General features: G+C 53.7%; 1 protein-coding gene across 1 annotated transcript; it reads left to right on the top strand.

Annotated features, from left to right (window-relative positions):
- The first annotated feature begins 528 nt into the window (after positions 1-528).
- Positions 529-17532, top strand: LEMD2 (LEM domain nuclear envelope protein 2). The gene is made up of 9 exons (XM_081139911.1): positions 529-1294; positions 2956-2996; positions 6066-6141; positions 9654-9730; positions 10672-10751; positions 12331-12476; positions 13424-13525; positions 13602-13704; positions 16042-17532. The coding sequence occupies exons 1-9, from the start codon at positions 562-564 to the stop codon at positions 16190-16192; spliced, it is 1509 nt and encodes a 502-aa protein (XP_080996037.1). The 5' UTR covers positions 529-561; the 3' UTR covers positions 16193-17532.
- The last annotated feature ends 365 nt before the right edge of the window (positions 17533-17897 follow it).

Here is a 17897-nt window from a genome sequence, read left to right as displayed (position 1 = left end):
ACCTCAAGCAGAGAGGCCAAGGACCCCCTCTCCCCGCGGCAGTGGCCTGCCTTTCACCCCTAAGCAATCCATCCATTAAATCAGCATGACTTCAGGCCCTGGCTGGAAGCTCTGCTGGTTAGAGGGTCGTCATATGCCAAGGTTGTGGGTTCCATCCCCAGTCAGGCACATGCAAGCAGCAATCAATGAATGCATAAATAAGTGGAACAGCAAGTCAGTGTTTCTCTCCCTCTCTGAAATCAATAAAAACCAACATAACTTTATTGAGTGCCTACCACGTGCCTGGGGCCGCGCATTCAGACGTAAACACCTTGGAACTCAGCAAGGAAGGTAAGGAAAAAAAGGAAAAAACCAAACCCGATGACCTCCCCAGCATGGCGGCAGTCGGGCTGAAGTGACCCCATCATCATGGCGGCCGCGGTCGGGCTCCGACCTCCCCAACATGGCGGCCGCGGGCCCTCCCCATCATGGCGCAGGGCCCCGCCCGCCCGCCCGCCCGCCCGCCGCGCCGCCGGGGGGAGCAGTTCCGGGTGCGGTGCACGCCGGGGGCGGCTCCTGGCCATGGCCGGCCTGTCAGACCCGGAGCTGCGGCGGGAGCTGCAGGCCCTGGGCTTCCAGCCAGGACCCATCACCGACACCACCCGGGACGTCTACCGCAAAAAGCTGCGCCACCTGCGGGGCGAAGCCCGGCTGCGGGAGGAGGCCCGGCCGCGGAGCGAGGAGCGGCTGCGGGCGGCGGCCCGGCTGCGCGAGGAGGCGCCGCCGCGCGCCCGGCCCGCCGCGGCGGCTCTGCGGGCGGAGGCCTGGGCCGCCCCGCCGGCCTCGGGCTCGGCGTTCGCGACCGCCGGGGCCTACGGCGACCTCGGCGCCGCCGCGGCCTCCTGGCCCGAGGGCCGCGACCTCGCCTACGCCGCCCGCCCCGCGCCGCTCAGGCGCCGCGCCTCGGGCCGGGGCAGCTCCGAGGAGGACGAGGACGCCGGGCCGCGCGACAGGGCCGCGCCGGGTCTCAGGGCCCGTCGCTGGTGGGCCGCGGCCGCGGCCCCGGCCCCGGCCCCGGCCCCGGCCCCCGCGCGGCTGTACCCCGCCCTCGGCCCCGACCGGCGTCCTGGCCCGCGGGCGACCCGGGCGGGCGCGGCGGGCGCGGCGCAGGCCCGGCCCGAGGTGGGGCGGCGGCTGGAGCGCTGCCTGTCCCGGCTCCTGCTTTGGGCGAGCCTGGGGCTGCTGTTCGTCTTCCTGGGCATCCTCTGGGTGAAGATGGGCAAGCCCTCGGCGCCGCAGGAGGCGGAGGACAACAGTACGTGCCGGGCCGGCGCAGGGGGGGCCGCGGGCGCGTCCACCGGCACGGCCACCTGCGGTCGGCGCGCGGCTGCACGTTCCGCGCCTGGGCAGGTGCGCCGGGTGTCCTCTCACCTGCAGACCCTGCCTCCTCCCTGCGGCTGTGGGAGCGCGAGGCCAGGGTTCCTGCGTGCGCAGCAGTTTCTGTCCTCACCTTCTCCCGGTCTCGTTTTCTGCCCTAGCCCTTCCGACTAACCTCCCCTTCAACCACGTGCTGGAAGCAGTCATCATTTGTAGTTACTTTTACCCCAGACCCTGGTTTTCCTCTCTAGAAAAAGCCACACCCCCTCTAACGGACACATGCACCCCCAATCCCTTTTAGTTCTTTCTTCCCTTTTGATCTCTTGCTCAGTCACACGTTAGTGCCCATTTGAGGCACCTCAGGTTTCACTGCCCACAGATGGGATCTGGTTGGGGGTCCCAGCCTTACCCCACCAAAGGGGCCATGTGCCCACTTCCTTGTGGAAGGAAGATTATACTGGCCCTGCCCATGGACAGGTGTGGAAGAAGCTTTTAAAGGGCTTAAACTGATGTAAAGGGAGGCATTTATCATTGCTTGCAGCACCCTCATGGACTGTGCTAAGAGAGGGTCCTGTGATTCAAGGACACTCCCAGCCGTGCTTCTGCCCACACTTAGCGACACGATTAGACATGCCAGTGAGAGGCCTGCAGGATACAGTGTGTTTCCTGAGTAGCTGGGGACTGCTGTGCTTCCTAAACGGCCAGTTTGCCTCTCCGGTAATCCTGAGCTCTAGTCTAACAGGAAACAGTATAGAGATCGTGTCTTCATAAATTTAAGTATAAAGTGACAAGTGACACTGTAGTTCACCATAAAAGAATATTCTTTGCAAAGCATGAATGTGATTAATACCACATTGAGCCAAGGCCACATCTTTCCACACATAGCAGGAACAGCCAACGTGTAGGGGAAAGCTAAATTATGTCTTAGCTGTTGCAGCAGATGGATGTTTGGGTGTATGAACAAGTCTGGGCACAGGGATCCCAGACTCCTGCACACACTCAAATAATTCTTAGCTATGGGAGCGCACACTCAAATAATTCTTGACTGTCCGCCGCTCGAGGAAAGCAGACTGGGAGTGGCTGGTACTGTAGCTACACCGTGGTGGCAGACAGCACTGTCACATTCACCGCTGAGATGCTGTAAGACAGCAGCTCTTGGAGATATCCTGGGATTTACCTGGAGTTCCCCTCCCATGATGGTATTAATCCCTGTTTAACATGTCATTGTTTACAGTTTATAAAACTCCTGTATGTTGCCTTGTTTGAGGTAACTCCCCGAGTTAAGCAAGGAAGGCTTTATTGCTCCTGTTTTACAGTTGAGGTGGTGGTTCAGAGTGGTTGAGTTGCACAGAGCCCATGGCTAATCGTTTTCAGCTAGGGTCAGGACCCAGCTGTCCTAGTTCCTCACCCAGGGCTGGGAAACTCTTACTTTTTATTGCCTGTATTTAAGAAGTTCCTCATTTAGATGACATCTTTCTAATCCCCACCTTTATGTTAGTAATGTTTTACTTCCCCTGAATTTTGAGAGGGGTTCCCTCTTTGTACTGTTTTCCTCAACCCACACTTTTTAATTTCCTCTGTTTCTTTTCTGGGTCCCAGTGAAATTATTGCCAGTGGACTGTGAGACAAAAACAGACGAGGTAAGTTTGAGTTTCTCTAGCTTTTATTCCTCCCCAGTACTTTTGCGTCCATTAGGAGGTAAACTTGCCCAGAAAGAGATCATAATAGAATCCTTTTCAGGAGCACTTCTGTAATGTACCAGAATCACATCTGTTCCGTGACGTTTGTGTCAGACTCGGCTGTGGCAGCAAATGAGTACTTGAAACAGAATGGAGCTGCCCAAATCCAGCCGTGGGCTTTCTTCAGCCCTGGCGCCTGGGACTTTGATCTGCTGCCTAAGTCCATCTAGGGGGACGCAGAAAGTTGGCTTTGAGAGGAAGGGCTGGCAGTTTTTAAATGACAGGAGGCCATGCTGTCAATTCCACATTCTTCTCTCCAGTAGTACTCTTGTGGCTCTGAAAGTGCCTTTCTGATTTGAAACACTGTGGGGGAGGGGAGCGTTTTAAACACATCTGAAGTGGAATTAGCCCTCTTAGTCAGTAGATTTGTTTTATGAAACCTTAATGTTCCCTGCAAATAGTGTTTTGGGACGGTGAGCGGCCCCGTCACTATGAAAGGAGCATTAGTGAGGGGCTGGGTGCTGGTACAGGTGGTAGCCTGGGGAAGGTATGAGTAAGTTTTCAGGTCATAAATCCTCTCGGGAGGAGCCGTGTGCTGCCAGAGGGCAGGACTTAGTAGTCTAGTTATTAAGTGTGCAATGACAGGGCTCCAGGCCCTCAGTTCACATCTCTCGCAGCCGGGGGCTAGGAAAGAAATAGCACCTGGTCATCTCCATGCCCCTGCATGGCTCTCTTACCCATGTTTCTGACAGGGCATTCTGGTTCATATACCCAGTTTTGCTTCTCTTTGGCTTCTACTGTGTCATATTTTGGTGGTGTGTTTTTTCTATTACATTCATTTATTACATTCATCTACCAAATATCTTTGCTTTCCAATTGTTTTGTAGAAACATATTCATAATTTTCATGTTCCTTCCATCATAAAAACCACAACTGTTAGACATAAAAGCCCAGAAACGTAGGCAGTAGCTAGAGGGGGAACTAGATTTTTGAAGACTGAAAACCAAAACAGGAAAAAAATAACTTTCTGTAAGACTTCTCTGGTAATGCTAGTTTTGTTTGTCTTTTAATTAGAAAATGGCTCCCTGTTTTATTTTTTTTGATCCTTCACATCTCTAAATGTATCAGGCCCAGGGCTGAAGGGACAGATTTATTCCCTGGCCCCCCTCTGAGCCACACGTGCTTATTCCCTGCTCGAGAGAGCCCAGACAGGCACAGTCCAGGCCCTTGCTAAAGGTGTGCCCAGTGAGCAGACTGGATGCTCGTAACATCAGAGCGTGGCAGGCCAGGGTCCGGGCCATCGCTGTCGACTCCGTGGAGCTGAGACTTCATGGGTGCCCCTGGCCTTCGTGGAGGGAGGACTCGGGAACAGGCAGGTTGGGAGGCCCTCCTGAGCTTCGCTGAGGCTCTTGCTAAAGTCTCATTCTCTGTGTGCTGTGGCTTACCCAGGGCCCAGCAGGCATTTGAGTTTCCCTTCTCCGCCGAATTGGCACTGTAATTTTATTTTTGCCTTTGTGCTACTGAAAACATGGGGACCAGCTAGGAGTCGGAGTGTCGTCTTAATCGGGCTGTCTTGTTGTCCGGTACCTTCGGTCCTATTTCCTTTAAGTGGTATCAGCCCTGCTTCGCCTAAATGTTGGGGAGTTGGAACAGTGTTCACTGTTACTACCTTTTTTCTGGTTGTGACTGTAATAGATGTTTAGTGTAGAAAATTTGAAAATGTGACAGAAAAATCACCCATGATTCTGCCACCTAGAGATAATTACTATTAACATTTTGGGGGTATTTCCTTTCCATCTTATCTTTCTGCATGTATGTTTATAGAATTGGGTTCTTGACATATATTTAGTTACATTTAACATTTATTTCAACATTTCGTATAACTTAAACATTCTCTAAAATAGTTGGGTACCTAACTCTACTAGAAAACATGTGTATTGTTTCTGAACATTTATGGTCATGTGTACAGATCTTGGTTACATCATTGTGTGCCTTGTAAAGGCTTTGGGGTCTTTAGGCAACGTGAGGGGACAAATCTTGGCCTCTGAGAGTGTTAGAAACAGATTCCTCACATTTCAGATGAGGGCAACTGAGGAGTGCTGGGGAGGAAAGCGACTTTGGTTCCTTCTATAGTTGCAGAGGCAGGCCCAGAACTCAGGCTCTTGGCTTCTCGCCCAGGGCTTTGCCCAGTGACACCCCAAGGAGGCCTGAAATGTGGGGGGTGGGCTTGGAGTCGGCTGGCCTAACTCTACCACTCATGAGCTGTGGGATCTTGGTGGCTTATTTACGTCTCCAAGCCTCAGGCTCCCCGTTGAGAAATTGGGGTACAGTAAGGAATGTGGTGGCGATTCATTGCACAGCACCTGGCACTACATCCACTTAAGGAAGAGCCACCTTTTTTTAATATTGTGAATCCAGTAAGTCTAGTAATATGGCCTCGATTCTGTTACGGGTGCTGGAGAACTAGGGATGCGTATATTCCTAATCCTATTTTCTCATACGAATGGCTTTTTTCCCCTTACAATTTCAAGCTTTCTAGAAATTTTACTTTTTTAGGGGAATCCAGTCTAAAATTAAACATTTGCAGCAGATACTCCACAAGGCAGAAAATCCCCAGGCAGATTATAAACACTTGAGTCTCCACAGAGGACAGGAGTGGTCCCAGGGGGAGATGACCCAGCAAGGGTTTCCTTTCTGCCACTACTTCATTTCCCCCAGCCTCTGCTCTTCGGCCCCACCTAACGGCCGTCACGGGGCAAAGACTGGGAGCCTCCAGGATGGTAGCCCTTTAGTTACTGTGTCTGCTCTCACTCCGTCCCTGCGTTTATGGTTCCTTTTCAGTCACTTAGCCCCATATTTATTGACCCTGTCCTTGGGCCCACCATTTTGCGGAATTGGTTTTTATATTTTTAAAATATGAGGTGTTGCTTGGTGCTTAGTACTTGACAGTATGGCTGATGAAGTAAAGCCAGCCAGACCCCCCCCACCTTGCCTGCTATCCTGCTGACTGCTTGTCCTGTGCCCTCTCAGTTCTGTCAGGCCAAGCAGAAGGCAGCCTTGCTGGAGCTGCTGCACGAACTCTACAACTTCCTGGCCATCCAAGCTGGTGAGTAGGTCTTGAGGCCCCAGATCCTCATGAGTGGGTTGTGGGTGATGGCCGGTGGGTGGCAGAGGCGTTCTTAGGTCACCTCCCAGAAGACACACTCAGAAACCAAGTCTCCATTTTCCTACTCAGACCTTTGTTTAAGCCTTGCATTTGGGCAAAACACATTTGGTTCTCACATCCTGTAGAAGGATCTCAGGGGTCCTAGAATATACACAGGCATTTTAGCAGCTATGTGCCCTTCCCTGGATTAGCCTCACCTCATGCTCTGGGGCTCCCTGTTACACTGGAAGGGACCAGGCCCCAGGTCTCAAAGTCTGGGTCCTCCCCACTGGAGGGCCTGCCTGCACCAGATGGTTGGCTGGGATAGGTGGAGAGGCCTGTGCAGGTGATGGGTCTGCATGGTGGGCTGAGCACATTCAGGCCCATCCAGCGTGCCAAGGCCCTGGTGTCACATCTGGTCCTGATTGCCCCAGCTGGCAGTAGGACCTTGGACAAGTCCCTGATAGTCTTTGGTCGTCTCTGGGCCTCCATCTCCCTATTACTGAGTGATCTTGGGTCTCTCTCTCTTTTTTATATATATATATTTTTTGTTGTTGTTTTTATTTTAGTGAGAGAGGAAGGGAGAAGGAGAGAGAGATGGAAAATATCCATGAGAGAGAAACATCTATCGGCTGCCTCCTGCATGCTCCCTACTAAGGATGGAGTCCACAATCTGGGCATGTGCCCTGATCTGGGAATTGAACTGGTGACCTCTCGGTGCACGGGACAATGCCCAACCAACTGAGTCACACCGGCCAGGGCTCTCTTTTCTTTATAAAATGAAAGTCAAGCGCTGTCCTCTAGAGGAGACATTCTCAGCACCGCAGGATAGACCCCTGAAAACACATCCATCCACTGTTTTATTTGGTAAACGCCGTCCTTGAGGCTAAAGATGTCACCCGCATTATTGTGTCCTTCCCTACACCTGGCATCTAGGAAGTCTCTCAGAATCACTTGCTGATGACATAGGTGAATGCCCAGGGCTTGTGCCCGTGTTAAATATACTTGGCATGAGAACCAGATGGAGCTGTTCAGTCTTACAGGATGTTCAGGAGGCGCCTCCTACCTATGAGCCAACCCTTGTCTAAGGAGAGTAGGGGTTGGGTGGACTTGTACTGGGCCCTTCGTCCTCAGGGCCAAGCTTGTGGGCCTCGGCTCTACCACCTCCTCCCTCCCACTGGTGGGAGACTAGAGGTAGTCAGGGAGGTGTCTGTGAGCTCCTCAGAAGAGAGGCGACAGGAGTTGGAGCTCACAACATCACAGTCATCATGGGCATTTCCCTATGGCCCAGGTGCTTGGGGTATAAATTCTGGTCCTTAAGAGGGTGCTCTAAACATTTGTGACTTGACTGTGGTTCAAGCACCAGCAGCAGCTGGGAGCTTATTGGAAATGTAGAATCTCAGGTCCCATGCCAAACCTACTGAATCAAAGTCTGCATTTTACTAAGACCCCCAGGGGATAAAGTTGAGAAGCTCTGCTCTTAAACTGTGAATCCTAGTAGACATTTCTCCTCCATCCTGTCCTCCATATGTGGTCCTCATTTATGCCATCAAGGGACCTGACTCCTGCTGACCTCTGACAAGCCTACCAGGGGAGGCCTGCGGGTATGCATCTCACTGAGGCAGCTGCCAGGGAGTGTGGGCTCTGCTAGACCATCCTCCCTTCCCTCACCTCCTGTTGGAGATCCGCTATGGGCAGGGCACTGTGCTGGCCTTCATAGGGTACAGCCCAGGGTCCTGCCACAGGCCACCTACCTCCCTGACCACTGGGTGATGTAGATGCCATTGGATGAGAGCCACACCCCCCCAGAGGCACAATGTCTTTCAGCTAGAATAATCAGGGAAGTTTCACGGAGAGGCCCTGAAGCCCAGGTAGGATTGATTTTGTATATGTGAGGGGAAAGGTGGGGCCAACAAGGCAGGAAATTACAGGGTCAGGGATGGAAACATTTGGCTTCATGAGGGAAGGAGAAACAGGGAATGGAGTTTGGAAGGGTCAGTTGGGTCCCATGATGCCAGGCCACCGGGGCTTAATCTTGCAGGCAGTGAGGCCCGGAGACTTTTGAGCAGGGGAGTGACATGCCAAGGCCAGGTGCTGAGAAGGCAAATGTGGCTGCAGCTTAAGTATTGTAGTGGCATTTAAGAAGACTTATTTTTTATGTTTTTATTGACTTCAGAGAGAGGGAGGGAGAGGGAGAGATAGAAACATCAATAATGGGAGTCATCTACTGGCTGCCTCTTGCACGCCCTCTACTGGGGATTGAGTCCGAAACCTGGGCATGTGCCCCAACTGGGAATCGAACCCTAATCTCCTGAATCATAGGTCGATGCCCAACCACTGAGCTACGCCAGCCGGGGAAAGCAGACTTATTTTAAAGCTTTAAAGCATGCAGACGAGAAAGGGGAGAGGAGGAAACCAGTCAGAAGGCCATGGCGATGGTCCTGGCAGGGCAGGGCAGTCTGGTTGGGGGTAGGAAGATGGGAGAAGCCAGCTTGGTCTCAGAGGACCCAGAGGGTCAAGGTCAACTTTAAAGCAGGAAGGACAGGCTTCAGTTCATTCTCAAGATTTTAATATTATCTCCAGCCACTCCCTCCCCGGCACACAGACACACGCAGACTGGCCTTTTGAAGCCCCCAGGCGGTCAGACCATGTGTGAGGGTGAAGGATCTTTAGGTGCCTAGCCCTGCATTGTCCCTGCTCAAGGGGTCTAAAGGCGAAGCGGCTCATGGCAGGTGAACCACAGCAGGCAATCAAAAGCCAAGGTCTGTGGCAGGCCCCCAAGCTCAGAGCAATCTGGCCAAATAAGAGGCCCCCACAGGCTGGGGGCTTTTCAGAGGAGGTGGGCTTTGGGCTGGACCGGAAAGGCTGGCAGGACTAGGGAGAGGCTCCCAGCTCCATCCTAGGTGGGAGCCAGCTACCCAGGGTAATTAGAAGGGGGCTTTGGAGCACTACTGAGGCCCCACTGTCCAACACGCAGACACCCCCTTCCTCCATGGGGCATTCTGGTCATCTGTCCCATGACCCCTCAAAACAGCGGGCCTCTACCTTCAGTGGGCTCTGCATTCCAGGTCACCTGTCTGTATCATGTGTCAGAATCCCGGCAATGCCTATGGCCTCTGTGCTGGCTTTTTCCCCGGCTTTGTTTGTTTATAGCGCCATTCCAGTACCTTCCAAACCTATCTGTCTGATCCTTTTAGGAATCAATTGCAAACAGACCTTGGTATTGGGCAGTTTTTTAGTCATTTAATGCAAATTGCCACACTGCTTTGCAGGTCAGGTTTTAATGATCTGGAATCGATCCAAGCTAAGTGGCTTTTGATCTTGCTGCAGAGGGAAGATGCCCCAGAAGCCAGAGCATCAGGCCACGTGCTCCCTCTCAGCTGATGGCTTCATTCTTGCTGCATTTTTTTAGTCTGTTCAGAGTTATTTTTTCCACCTCTTTTTTGTGTTTGAATGTGTTTTTTCCCCCCTAGGTAACTTTGAATGTGGAAATCCAGAGAAGCTAAAAAGCAAATGCATCCCTGTCATGGAAGCCCAGGAATACATAGCAGTAAGTAGGCTGTGTGCTTACATGTCCTGGGAGCCCTGGTACTTTGGTACTCCTTTTCGCACCCTGTGTTTGTTTGTTTCTCCCCTTTTCATTTTGTTTGTTTTTTTTTTACTTTTTTGCTCCCTCCACCCCCTTTTTTTTAACTTAGTTGAATGCTAGGCTATCTTAAGTTAAGGTAACATTGGAGGTTGACTGGGCCCAAGGTGAGCTGTGAGCTGGAGCAGGCCTGCCACATGCATGCGGCTCACTGCTGGGCAGCATGCAGGCCACAGCAGGCTTCCAAAAATGGTACTGTCACTTGTTCCCCCTTCAGTTTGCTTTTCTCCCCTTCTCAGCAGCTTTAAGGATACACATGTCACCTGCCCATCCTCTGCCCTTATGAGTACTCTCTGGATTGTTCAGGGTCTGTTTGATCTTCCACACAGCCACAGGATGGTAGAATTATGGATGTTTGGAGCTGGCAGGAACCTTAGTCACCCAGTTCAGTTTTCATTTCACAGATAAAGAAACTGAGGCCCAGAGGAGGGACAGGGACTTGCCCAAGACCACACAGCTGGGACTGGTTGCTGGGCCCTTCACCCCCTACACTTTTTTTTCATTTTACCCAAGATGAGCTGCCACCTCGCTGTCCTTCAGTCCTTGAGAAAATTCTCTTCTGGCTGCCTCAGACCCACATTTTCTCCTGTGTGTGTTTCCGCATCCCCTCCTCCAGATACAGCCTCTTCCTTCGCTCTCATCAGCCCCAGATTTCCTTCCTGCCAGTTTGCTGTGCATTGAGCAGAGAGGGCTTTGGGGCGTGCAGAGGACCCAGGAGAGGGCCCATAATCCAGCAGCAGAATAATGTTGCTCTAGCTGCTCCGCCCATACGCAGAACCGCAGAACTAATCTCCCACCCCTCCCACAGAATGTGACCAGAACTAATCTCCCGCCCCCTCCCACAGAATGTGACCGGCAGCTCCTCCACCAAGTTTGAAGCTGCACTGACCTGGATACTGAGCAGTAACAAGGATGTGGGCATCTGGTGAGTGTGGGCGGGGCACCCATCAGCTGACTCCCTAGCTCCTGCAGAGGTGTGGGGTCTGAAGGTAGAGGGTGGGTCTCCCAGCTGAGCGGTTGTGAGAGAGGCTGAAAGCTGCTCATGGAAGGAAGAGCATTGGGAATGCAGGGCCAGGAGCAGCTTCAAGATGAGACACCAAGTACAGGTGTCAGGATGGTAGCCTGGGCGATCTGGCCGAACCTGTTTCAGGTGACTCCATCTGTGCCTTTTCTTCTGTCAGCTCTGCATGGTTTTCTGGAGAAGGCATTTTTCTATTCGGCCTTTCCTCGGGTGCTAGTTTTCATTTGCAGATGAAATGATTCTGTATATTGGTTTCACTCGGTATGGAAATTGCAAAAGGAAATACTGGATTTTATTCTGACTGGGTAGTTCTGCCTCATTTCTCTCTGGTGAGCACCGTTAGCAGAGATAGCAAGCCCTTTTGCCTTCCTGAAAGGCCCTGTGGGGCTGTGGGGGGTGGGGGGTGGGGACACCAGCTGATGGCTGGATACCGAGAATTTCCCTGCTAGAAAAACATTCACCTCACCCCGCTCCCGTTTCTCAGGGCTTGTCAGGTGCTCTGTTGAGGTTATAGTTCCTGATACTAAAACTCTCTCTGGGGTTTTGTTCTCTTCGTCTCTAATCCACCCAAATTACTAATTCCATCAGCTTCGCATCCAGCTCAGCCCTGGGGCAGCTCAGCCTAAAGCTTGATAACTGGATGTGTGGCACAATTAAAATTCATTGGCTTAAAAAAAATAATGAAGCCTCCCCAAGTAGCTGAGCAATTTCCCTGTGTTAGAAAAGGCAGGAGACTATACATAGCTGCTGGCATGGGGGGAGCGGTGACACTCACCTCTTCGTATTGGGGAGGGCGGCTTGGAGGGTGGCTGAGTTGGCTCAGACGACCAGGGTTAAAGTGGGTCATGAGAAACTGGGACACTTCAGGTACCAGCCATTCCAGTGTGCAGTCCAGAGCATGAGCTTGTCACCTATTAGGTGTGTGTGTCGGCATCCCTATGATCCTGGTGCCTCCTTGCTGGGAACCAGGGTGGAGGCATTGTGCTGGGGCCTGGCCTTAGAGAGCCCATTTTCATGCCCTGTGCCTCGAGGCACCTCCTGATCTCTTCCCTTAAACAGCTTGTGTGCCCCCTCATCACCGAGGGAGAGCACTCTCCCAGACTCTTTCAGTTCTTACCATGCAGCGCAAAGACAGCTATTCGGTAAACATTTCCATTTCTCTATGCTGGGAGGTAGGAATCCAATTTATAGTTTAATCTTCTGCACGCTGAGAGGGGCTGTCAAAGACCCAACAAGGGGGACATCCCTTTAGCTGTAGGCGCTCAAGCCTGCTGCTCTTTAGAGCTTTATTCTTTCTAAGTAGCCAACGTGGGAAATTTCTGGGAAGAGTGCAGCCAGGATATCAAGTCTATTTCATAAGTAAGGAAAGGCCTCAAAGCCCTCCTCCTCTTCTCCTCCTCCTCCTGCTTCTGCTTAAAGTGGGGCTTAGACTGCAGCTCCTCATAGCTTTTGGATGTGTTTACGACCCTGTGTCCTGTTTCAGTTTGAAAGGGGAAGACCCATCTGAACTGGTGACAGCTGTGGACAAGGTGGTCTGCTTGGAATCTGCCCGCCCCCGCATGGGTGTGGGCTGCCGCCTGAGCCGTGCCCTGCTCACCGCGGTTACCCACGTGCTCATCTTCTTCTGGTGTAAGTCCTCACGCACAGCACCTCCCGGGAGCCCAGCTCAGACCGTCCTGGGCGTGAGTGATGACTTAGAGAAAGCCGCCTTTGAGTGTTCGTTTGTGCCTAATCAAACAGAGAACATGAACAGGTCGGCCGCTGCCCTGGCTCACCAGGTGTATGTGGTTAACTAGAAAATGTCCTTGACTCAGGGAAGCGGACCGTCCATGTCCCTGAGGGGGAGGCTGCCTGGGCTGGAGGTGGGCATTATCCTTTCCAGGACCCCAGAGTGCAGGCCCCTGAGAGAGGGGCACAGCAGGAGCTTGGCCTAATTTTATTCCCTGAACAATGTAAACACCTTCTGGGGAGCTACAGATACCTGATGAAAGCAGGAAGGACCCAGGGTGCTGAGCTGAGAAGCAGAGTTTAGGCTGTGTCTCCCAACAGCAAGGCTTCCTTTGAGCAGAGGCCTTGGGGAGTCTCTTAAGGAGAAAGACTGAGCCACAGCACCCGCTGGCTCTGCCTACGTAGCCCAGTTACAAATCCCAGGCATCCCAGCATGCACACAGCTCCCTCACCCCACTGTCAGCTACAGACATCGTTATCGGCAGCAGCGTCTCGGAATACAAAGGGCCTGGCATGTATATCTGTGTGAAACCCTGGTTTCCGGTTCCCAAGGGAGGAGATGAAAGCTCCGGAATGAGGTTGGGAGGAGCCAAGTTCTGGGCAACTGGAGGTGCCTCTGTGGTGACAGCTGGCGGGGAGGAAGATGCTCACGTACTAGCCTGTCCTCCCTTTGCATTTCTGTGTCCTTTGTTTCCTGCATGCTAACCCTGGGCCCAACCCATAGTAGATACTCAGAGCACATTAGCCCACCCACAGCCTCCACACAGCGACCAGCCCATAGGGAGACCCAGGGAGCGTCTGAGCAGCCAGAAGCAATGTGTTTTTATCGGTGCTTTGTTTCTACACAGGCTTGGCCTTTTTGTGGGGACTCCTGATCTTCCTGAAGTATCGGTGGCGCAAGTTGGAAGAGGAGGAGCAGGCCATGTATGAGATGGTGAAGAAGATTATAGGTGTGTGGCCCTGGGGAAAGGGCTGGCAGCCTCTACCCTAAAGTCCTGGCCCTAAACTGTGCCCTCTGTCCTGCAGATGTAGTCCAGGACCACTATGTGGACTGGGAGCAGGACATGGAGCGTTACCCGTACGTGGGCATCCTGCACGTGCGCGACACGCTCATCCCTCCGCAGAGTCGGTGAGTCCTGGGTCTGACCCCACCCAGTGTGGCCCTTGTATCAGGCAGCCCTGATCACATCCCCGCCCCCACCAATGCTGGGCATTTTATGGCAGAGTACACAGGACAGTATAGAAGCAGGTGCCACCCCTGTAGAGAGGGGAGCACCGTTAGTGTTGGTGGGTTGGGTGCTTTGGGCACCAAGTGCTAGGACCACCCTCCTTCTCCTAGGGCTCAGGCAGGGAAGGACCTGATTGGTTTCCATGACTGGAAGTCCAGAGTCATGTGGGCTCGGGGCACAGAATAGTCATATTCTTGTGGTCCTGTCCTCTGTGGATGCTGTCAACTGGCTGGAGTTCCTCCTGGTCACAAGACAGCGGCCAGGGGCAGTGTCTGCCTTGCCACAGCCAGCAGGGGGAGGTGGGCTTCCTGTTCTCACGAGCAAAAGAACACCTTTCCGGAAGCTGCCAGTGACTACTCCTTGAGGCTCCGCTGGCCAGAATTGGTTACTTATCTATTCTTGAGACAGTCACTAGCAAGGAGTAGGAGCCTGGTTTTCAAACATTTTTAACTATGATCCGCAGTCAGAAACACTCATTGCCTAAAATGTGATGGTCCAGTTCCCGTACACATGCACACACAATGCATGCAGTTGAAAGCAAAGTTTCACAGCAGCAAATGGAGTGCCCCCCCCCCCCCGGCACACGCTGCATGGGAAGGGCCACCTTCCACATAAGACAGAGATAATACCACTACCTTGAAGGCCTGTGGTGAAGAGAGGCTGGCATTCATTCACTCAGCAAGTACTTATTGGCACCTGCTGCCTGCCGCACTGCCCTGGGTTGTGGGGAGCAGGAGAAGCCTGCTGGAGCCGTGGTTCTAAGGAGAGGACACAGGGAAAGATGTGTATGGAGAATGTGTGCTGTTGGATAGTGACGAGTCCCAGGAAAAGGGGAGCAGGGTGTCAGGAGGTAGCCTCATGGTCAGGAGGTCACTGACTAGCACTGGAGCACTCATCAGAGGGCAGCTGGTACTGCTTGGGCTTTAACTGTATACAAGATGCACGTTCATTTAAAGGAGAGCTGGAAGTGGCATTGCAGCTTGTCACAAGGCTAAGCCACCATGCCCCAGCTCCTGTGCATGAGCAGAGGCCGCAGGCAGCCACTACAGGGTCTGAGTGACCAGAGGCTCAGGCCCTGCCACTCTTAGCCTCTTGATTCCTCTCTGAGCTGCCCAGTCCGTGCCGCTGAGCTCTGGACTCATGGACGCACAAGCTCCTGCCAGCCCTATGTGGGCACAGGCGGGCATTGTGGGTGAGGGCCTGCTCCTGAAAGATTGGGGAGATATGAGGAGCGTGTAGTGAGGAAAGCAGGGAGCTGAGGAGAGGAGCTGCTGGGCTGCCTGTTTGTTACCTATTAATAGGCAGCCTGGGGAGGACGACTCCCACAGACCTGGCCCCCTCGGGGGCTCAGTCCCTGGGTGTGTGTGACCTCAACCAGACCAGCCAGATGGGGGCTGCCAAACAGCTGTGTGGTTTGGTTGGTGGCAGGCCCCACCCCTAGGAAACCAGCCTCCACAGCCCCTGCCTCCTCAGGAGCTTACCCCTTGTCCTCCCCCAGAGTGAGACTTCCCGTTCTCACTCATACGCACACTCCCCACATGTGAGTTTGTGGGGAGGTAGTCTGCAGTACTGACAAAAGGCAGGGCCTCGTCATATGGTAGGTGTCCAAGCAACCCTCCCCAACCGCCCTGGAGCCTTCCCATCTGGCCTGGAGAGGGGACTCCCCGAGGGGATACAGGACCTCTGGCTACTGGCCTTGGCCAGCCAGCCTGGGAGGGGCCCTGCCTGGTAGCTCTGGTTCCAGAAGCGGCTCCAGCTTTCCACCTCCCCAGCTGGATGCCTAGCTCATCCCCATCCCCTGAAGTGCTGTGGAGTTTAGACTCGGCAGCCCAGCGGCCACACTTTAATTAGCCCACATGAGGCATTAGGATGTAGGCAGGACTGGTTGGGGCCGCCTGGCCAGGCTTGCTGCAGTAACAGGCCCAGTGAGCATAGCCCCTTCCCACTTGGACACCCAGGGCTGCTTCAGACACCACTGGCCCCTTTCAGCTCTTTAATTGAATGCTTTTGGAGCAGAAAAAGTCAAAGAGTCATTTGTACGGGGCCCAAGAAATGTCCCTCTGCAGGAGTCCTGTTGGAACGTGACAGCTTCTCCTCATGTAGATAAACTCTGCATGGGACATGGAGCTTTGCCCCCTTCATACAAAGGGCGTCATCCACAGACCAGTTGGCCTCCCTGGGCAGAGCAGCCCGAGCCAAGCCCGGCGTGCCTTCTGAGCCTGGCCATCTCTTCACAGGAGGCGCATGAAGCGGGTCTGGGACCGGGCTGTGGAGTTCCTGGCCTCCAACGAATCCCGCATCCAGACGGAGTCCCACCGCGTGGCTGGAGAAGATATGCTGGTGTGGAGATGGACTAAGCCCTCTTTCTTCTCCGACTCTGAGCGATAAACCTCGGCCAGGCCTGTCCCCAGTCAGCCTGTCCCGGCCAGCCCCCTCAGGGGCTCTAGAGGGCCACCAGACCTGCTGGTGCTGAATTCACACTTGCCTTGACGTTCACCTCCTCCTGACCCTGGTTCCACAGTTCTCTCTGAAAGACTCTTCAGAGATTCACTTAGTAGGAAAGCTGAGCTTCCTTGGAGGGTGGAGGAGAGAGGCCAGAGGCAGGTGGGTGGCTTGTCCTCTGCATTGGCCCATCCTCTGCCAGCAGAAAGTGGAGAAAGGTCTTTTTCATGAATAGAAAAGAAGAGCAGCAGCTGTGAGGCCCTGCAGAGCAAGCATGAGGTTGTGTGTAGATGCTGGCAGGGACATGGGTCGGGATGGTGGGCTGGGGCAGCAGGGGTCGGGGAACAGCTTGTCCATGTGCCTTCAGGGGGTGTTACCTGGGAGCTCTAGCTGGATGGGGCCTCTTATCCTGAAGGAGCAAGGTGCTAGAAATTAGAATCAGTACTGTAGGAGAATTACCTAAGAATGCCTGGCCCTGGCACACTGGCCTAATGTCAGGTGAGCTGCTGGTGTGGCCTCCTGGGAGGAACCTGGAGTAGTCACAGGGCCCGAGAGCAGAGAGGAGTGTCTGGGCTGCCACCAGCCACCATCTCCGTGGCCTGCCTGAAGCAGCCTCCCAGGGTGGACCTCTCAGTGGTGCCTCTCACAGGAGATGAGGTTTTATAGACCAGACCTGCAACCAGGACGCCGCATCCGGCTGAGTGTGTGATTCCACGACCCAGGACAGCGGGAACCTCGCTCTTCCAGTGTGGGAAGATCACCTTGTTTACAACGACCACGGCCTCCCCACCAGGCTCCTTAACCAGAACCTTCAGCATACAGTGGCTTCTGTGCTCAGGCAAGGCGTGGCTGCCGCACCACTGCCCCCTGCTGGCCACAAGAGAGCCTGCCTATGGCTCCTCGGACCCTCATGCCTGCCAGCTCAGCAGCCAGCCTGGTCAGGGGGTGGTCTCCAGAAACAGGCCTGCAAGGAGCCTTATTAAGTGTAGGAGCCTCTCCAATATGTTCACATCTGCAGCAGGCAGGCGAGGGGGCAAGCCGGGAGACACAGCAGCTGCCTCCAAAAGGCGTTAACCACCCTTTCTGGTCTTACTGGTATTTTTTGTTTTCTTACTAAAGCTCCAGTCTTCCCTCATTCGAGCAACATCCTCATTTTCTCTTATGTCTGGATGATCGGTGGGCCCCATGGCAAAGAAACTCTCATAATCAGGCTCCAGCCAGAGTAAGAAACACAACAGCCTCACTATCAGGGTTGAAACAGATAAATAAACAATTTATTAAAAATGGATGTGCTTCTCGCCTCGCCGCTTTCCCTTTCCCCTGGAGCAGTGTATGAGGAATGGTGGTGTGTGGAGTTATTAGCACTGGCTCCGGGAGAGGTCACCTGGAGGAGGCACCACCATGTGCCTGGGCCTTTTACCGCTGGGCTCAGCCTCCCAGCACAGGGTCCTCCTGCAAACCGCAGGACTTCACAGAGCCCCAGTTTTCACATGTAAACTCAGAGTGACAACCCCTGCAGGGCAGACCTGCAAGATGCCTGCCTGAGCCTCTTCCCTGGGGCCTTAGTTCCTCCTCCCCTCAAGGCCCCAGGTGCTCAGACCAGGCCTGGGAGACAGGAAAGAGCAGTGTGAGGTTGGATGGGGTTTTCAGC

The sequence above is a fragment of the Miniopterus schreibersii genome (assembly GCF_964146895.1).
Source record: "Miniopterus schreibersii genome assembly, chromosome: 6".
Taxonomy (NCBI): Eukaryota; Metazoa; Chordata; class Mammalia; order Chiroptera; family Miniopteridae; genus Miniopterus; species Miniopterus schreibersii.
This window is presented reverse-complemented; position numbering and strand designations above follow the sequence as displayed.

Bases quoted from the DNA above. Each gene is read 5' to 3' on its own strand.
- LEMD2 (XM_081139911.1), top strand. From the start codon at position 562: ATGGCCGGCCTGTCAGACCCGGAGCTGCGGCGGGAGCTGCAGGCCCTG. The intron at 1,295-2,955 runs GTACGTGCCGGG...TCTGGGTCCCAG, and splicing joins GCAGGAGGCGGAGGACAACA to TGAAATTATTGCCAGTGGAC. The intron at 6,142-9,653 runs GTGAGTAGGTCT...TTTCCCCCCTAG, and splicing joins CTTCCTGGCCATCCAAGCTG to GTAACTTTGAATGTGGAAAT.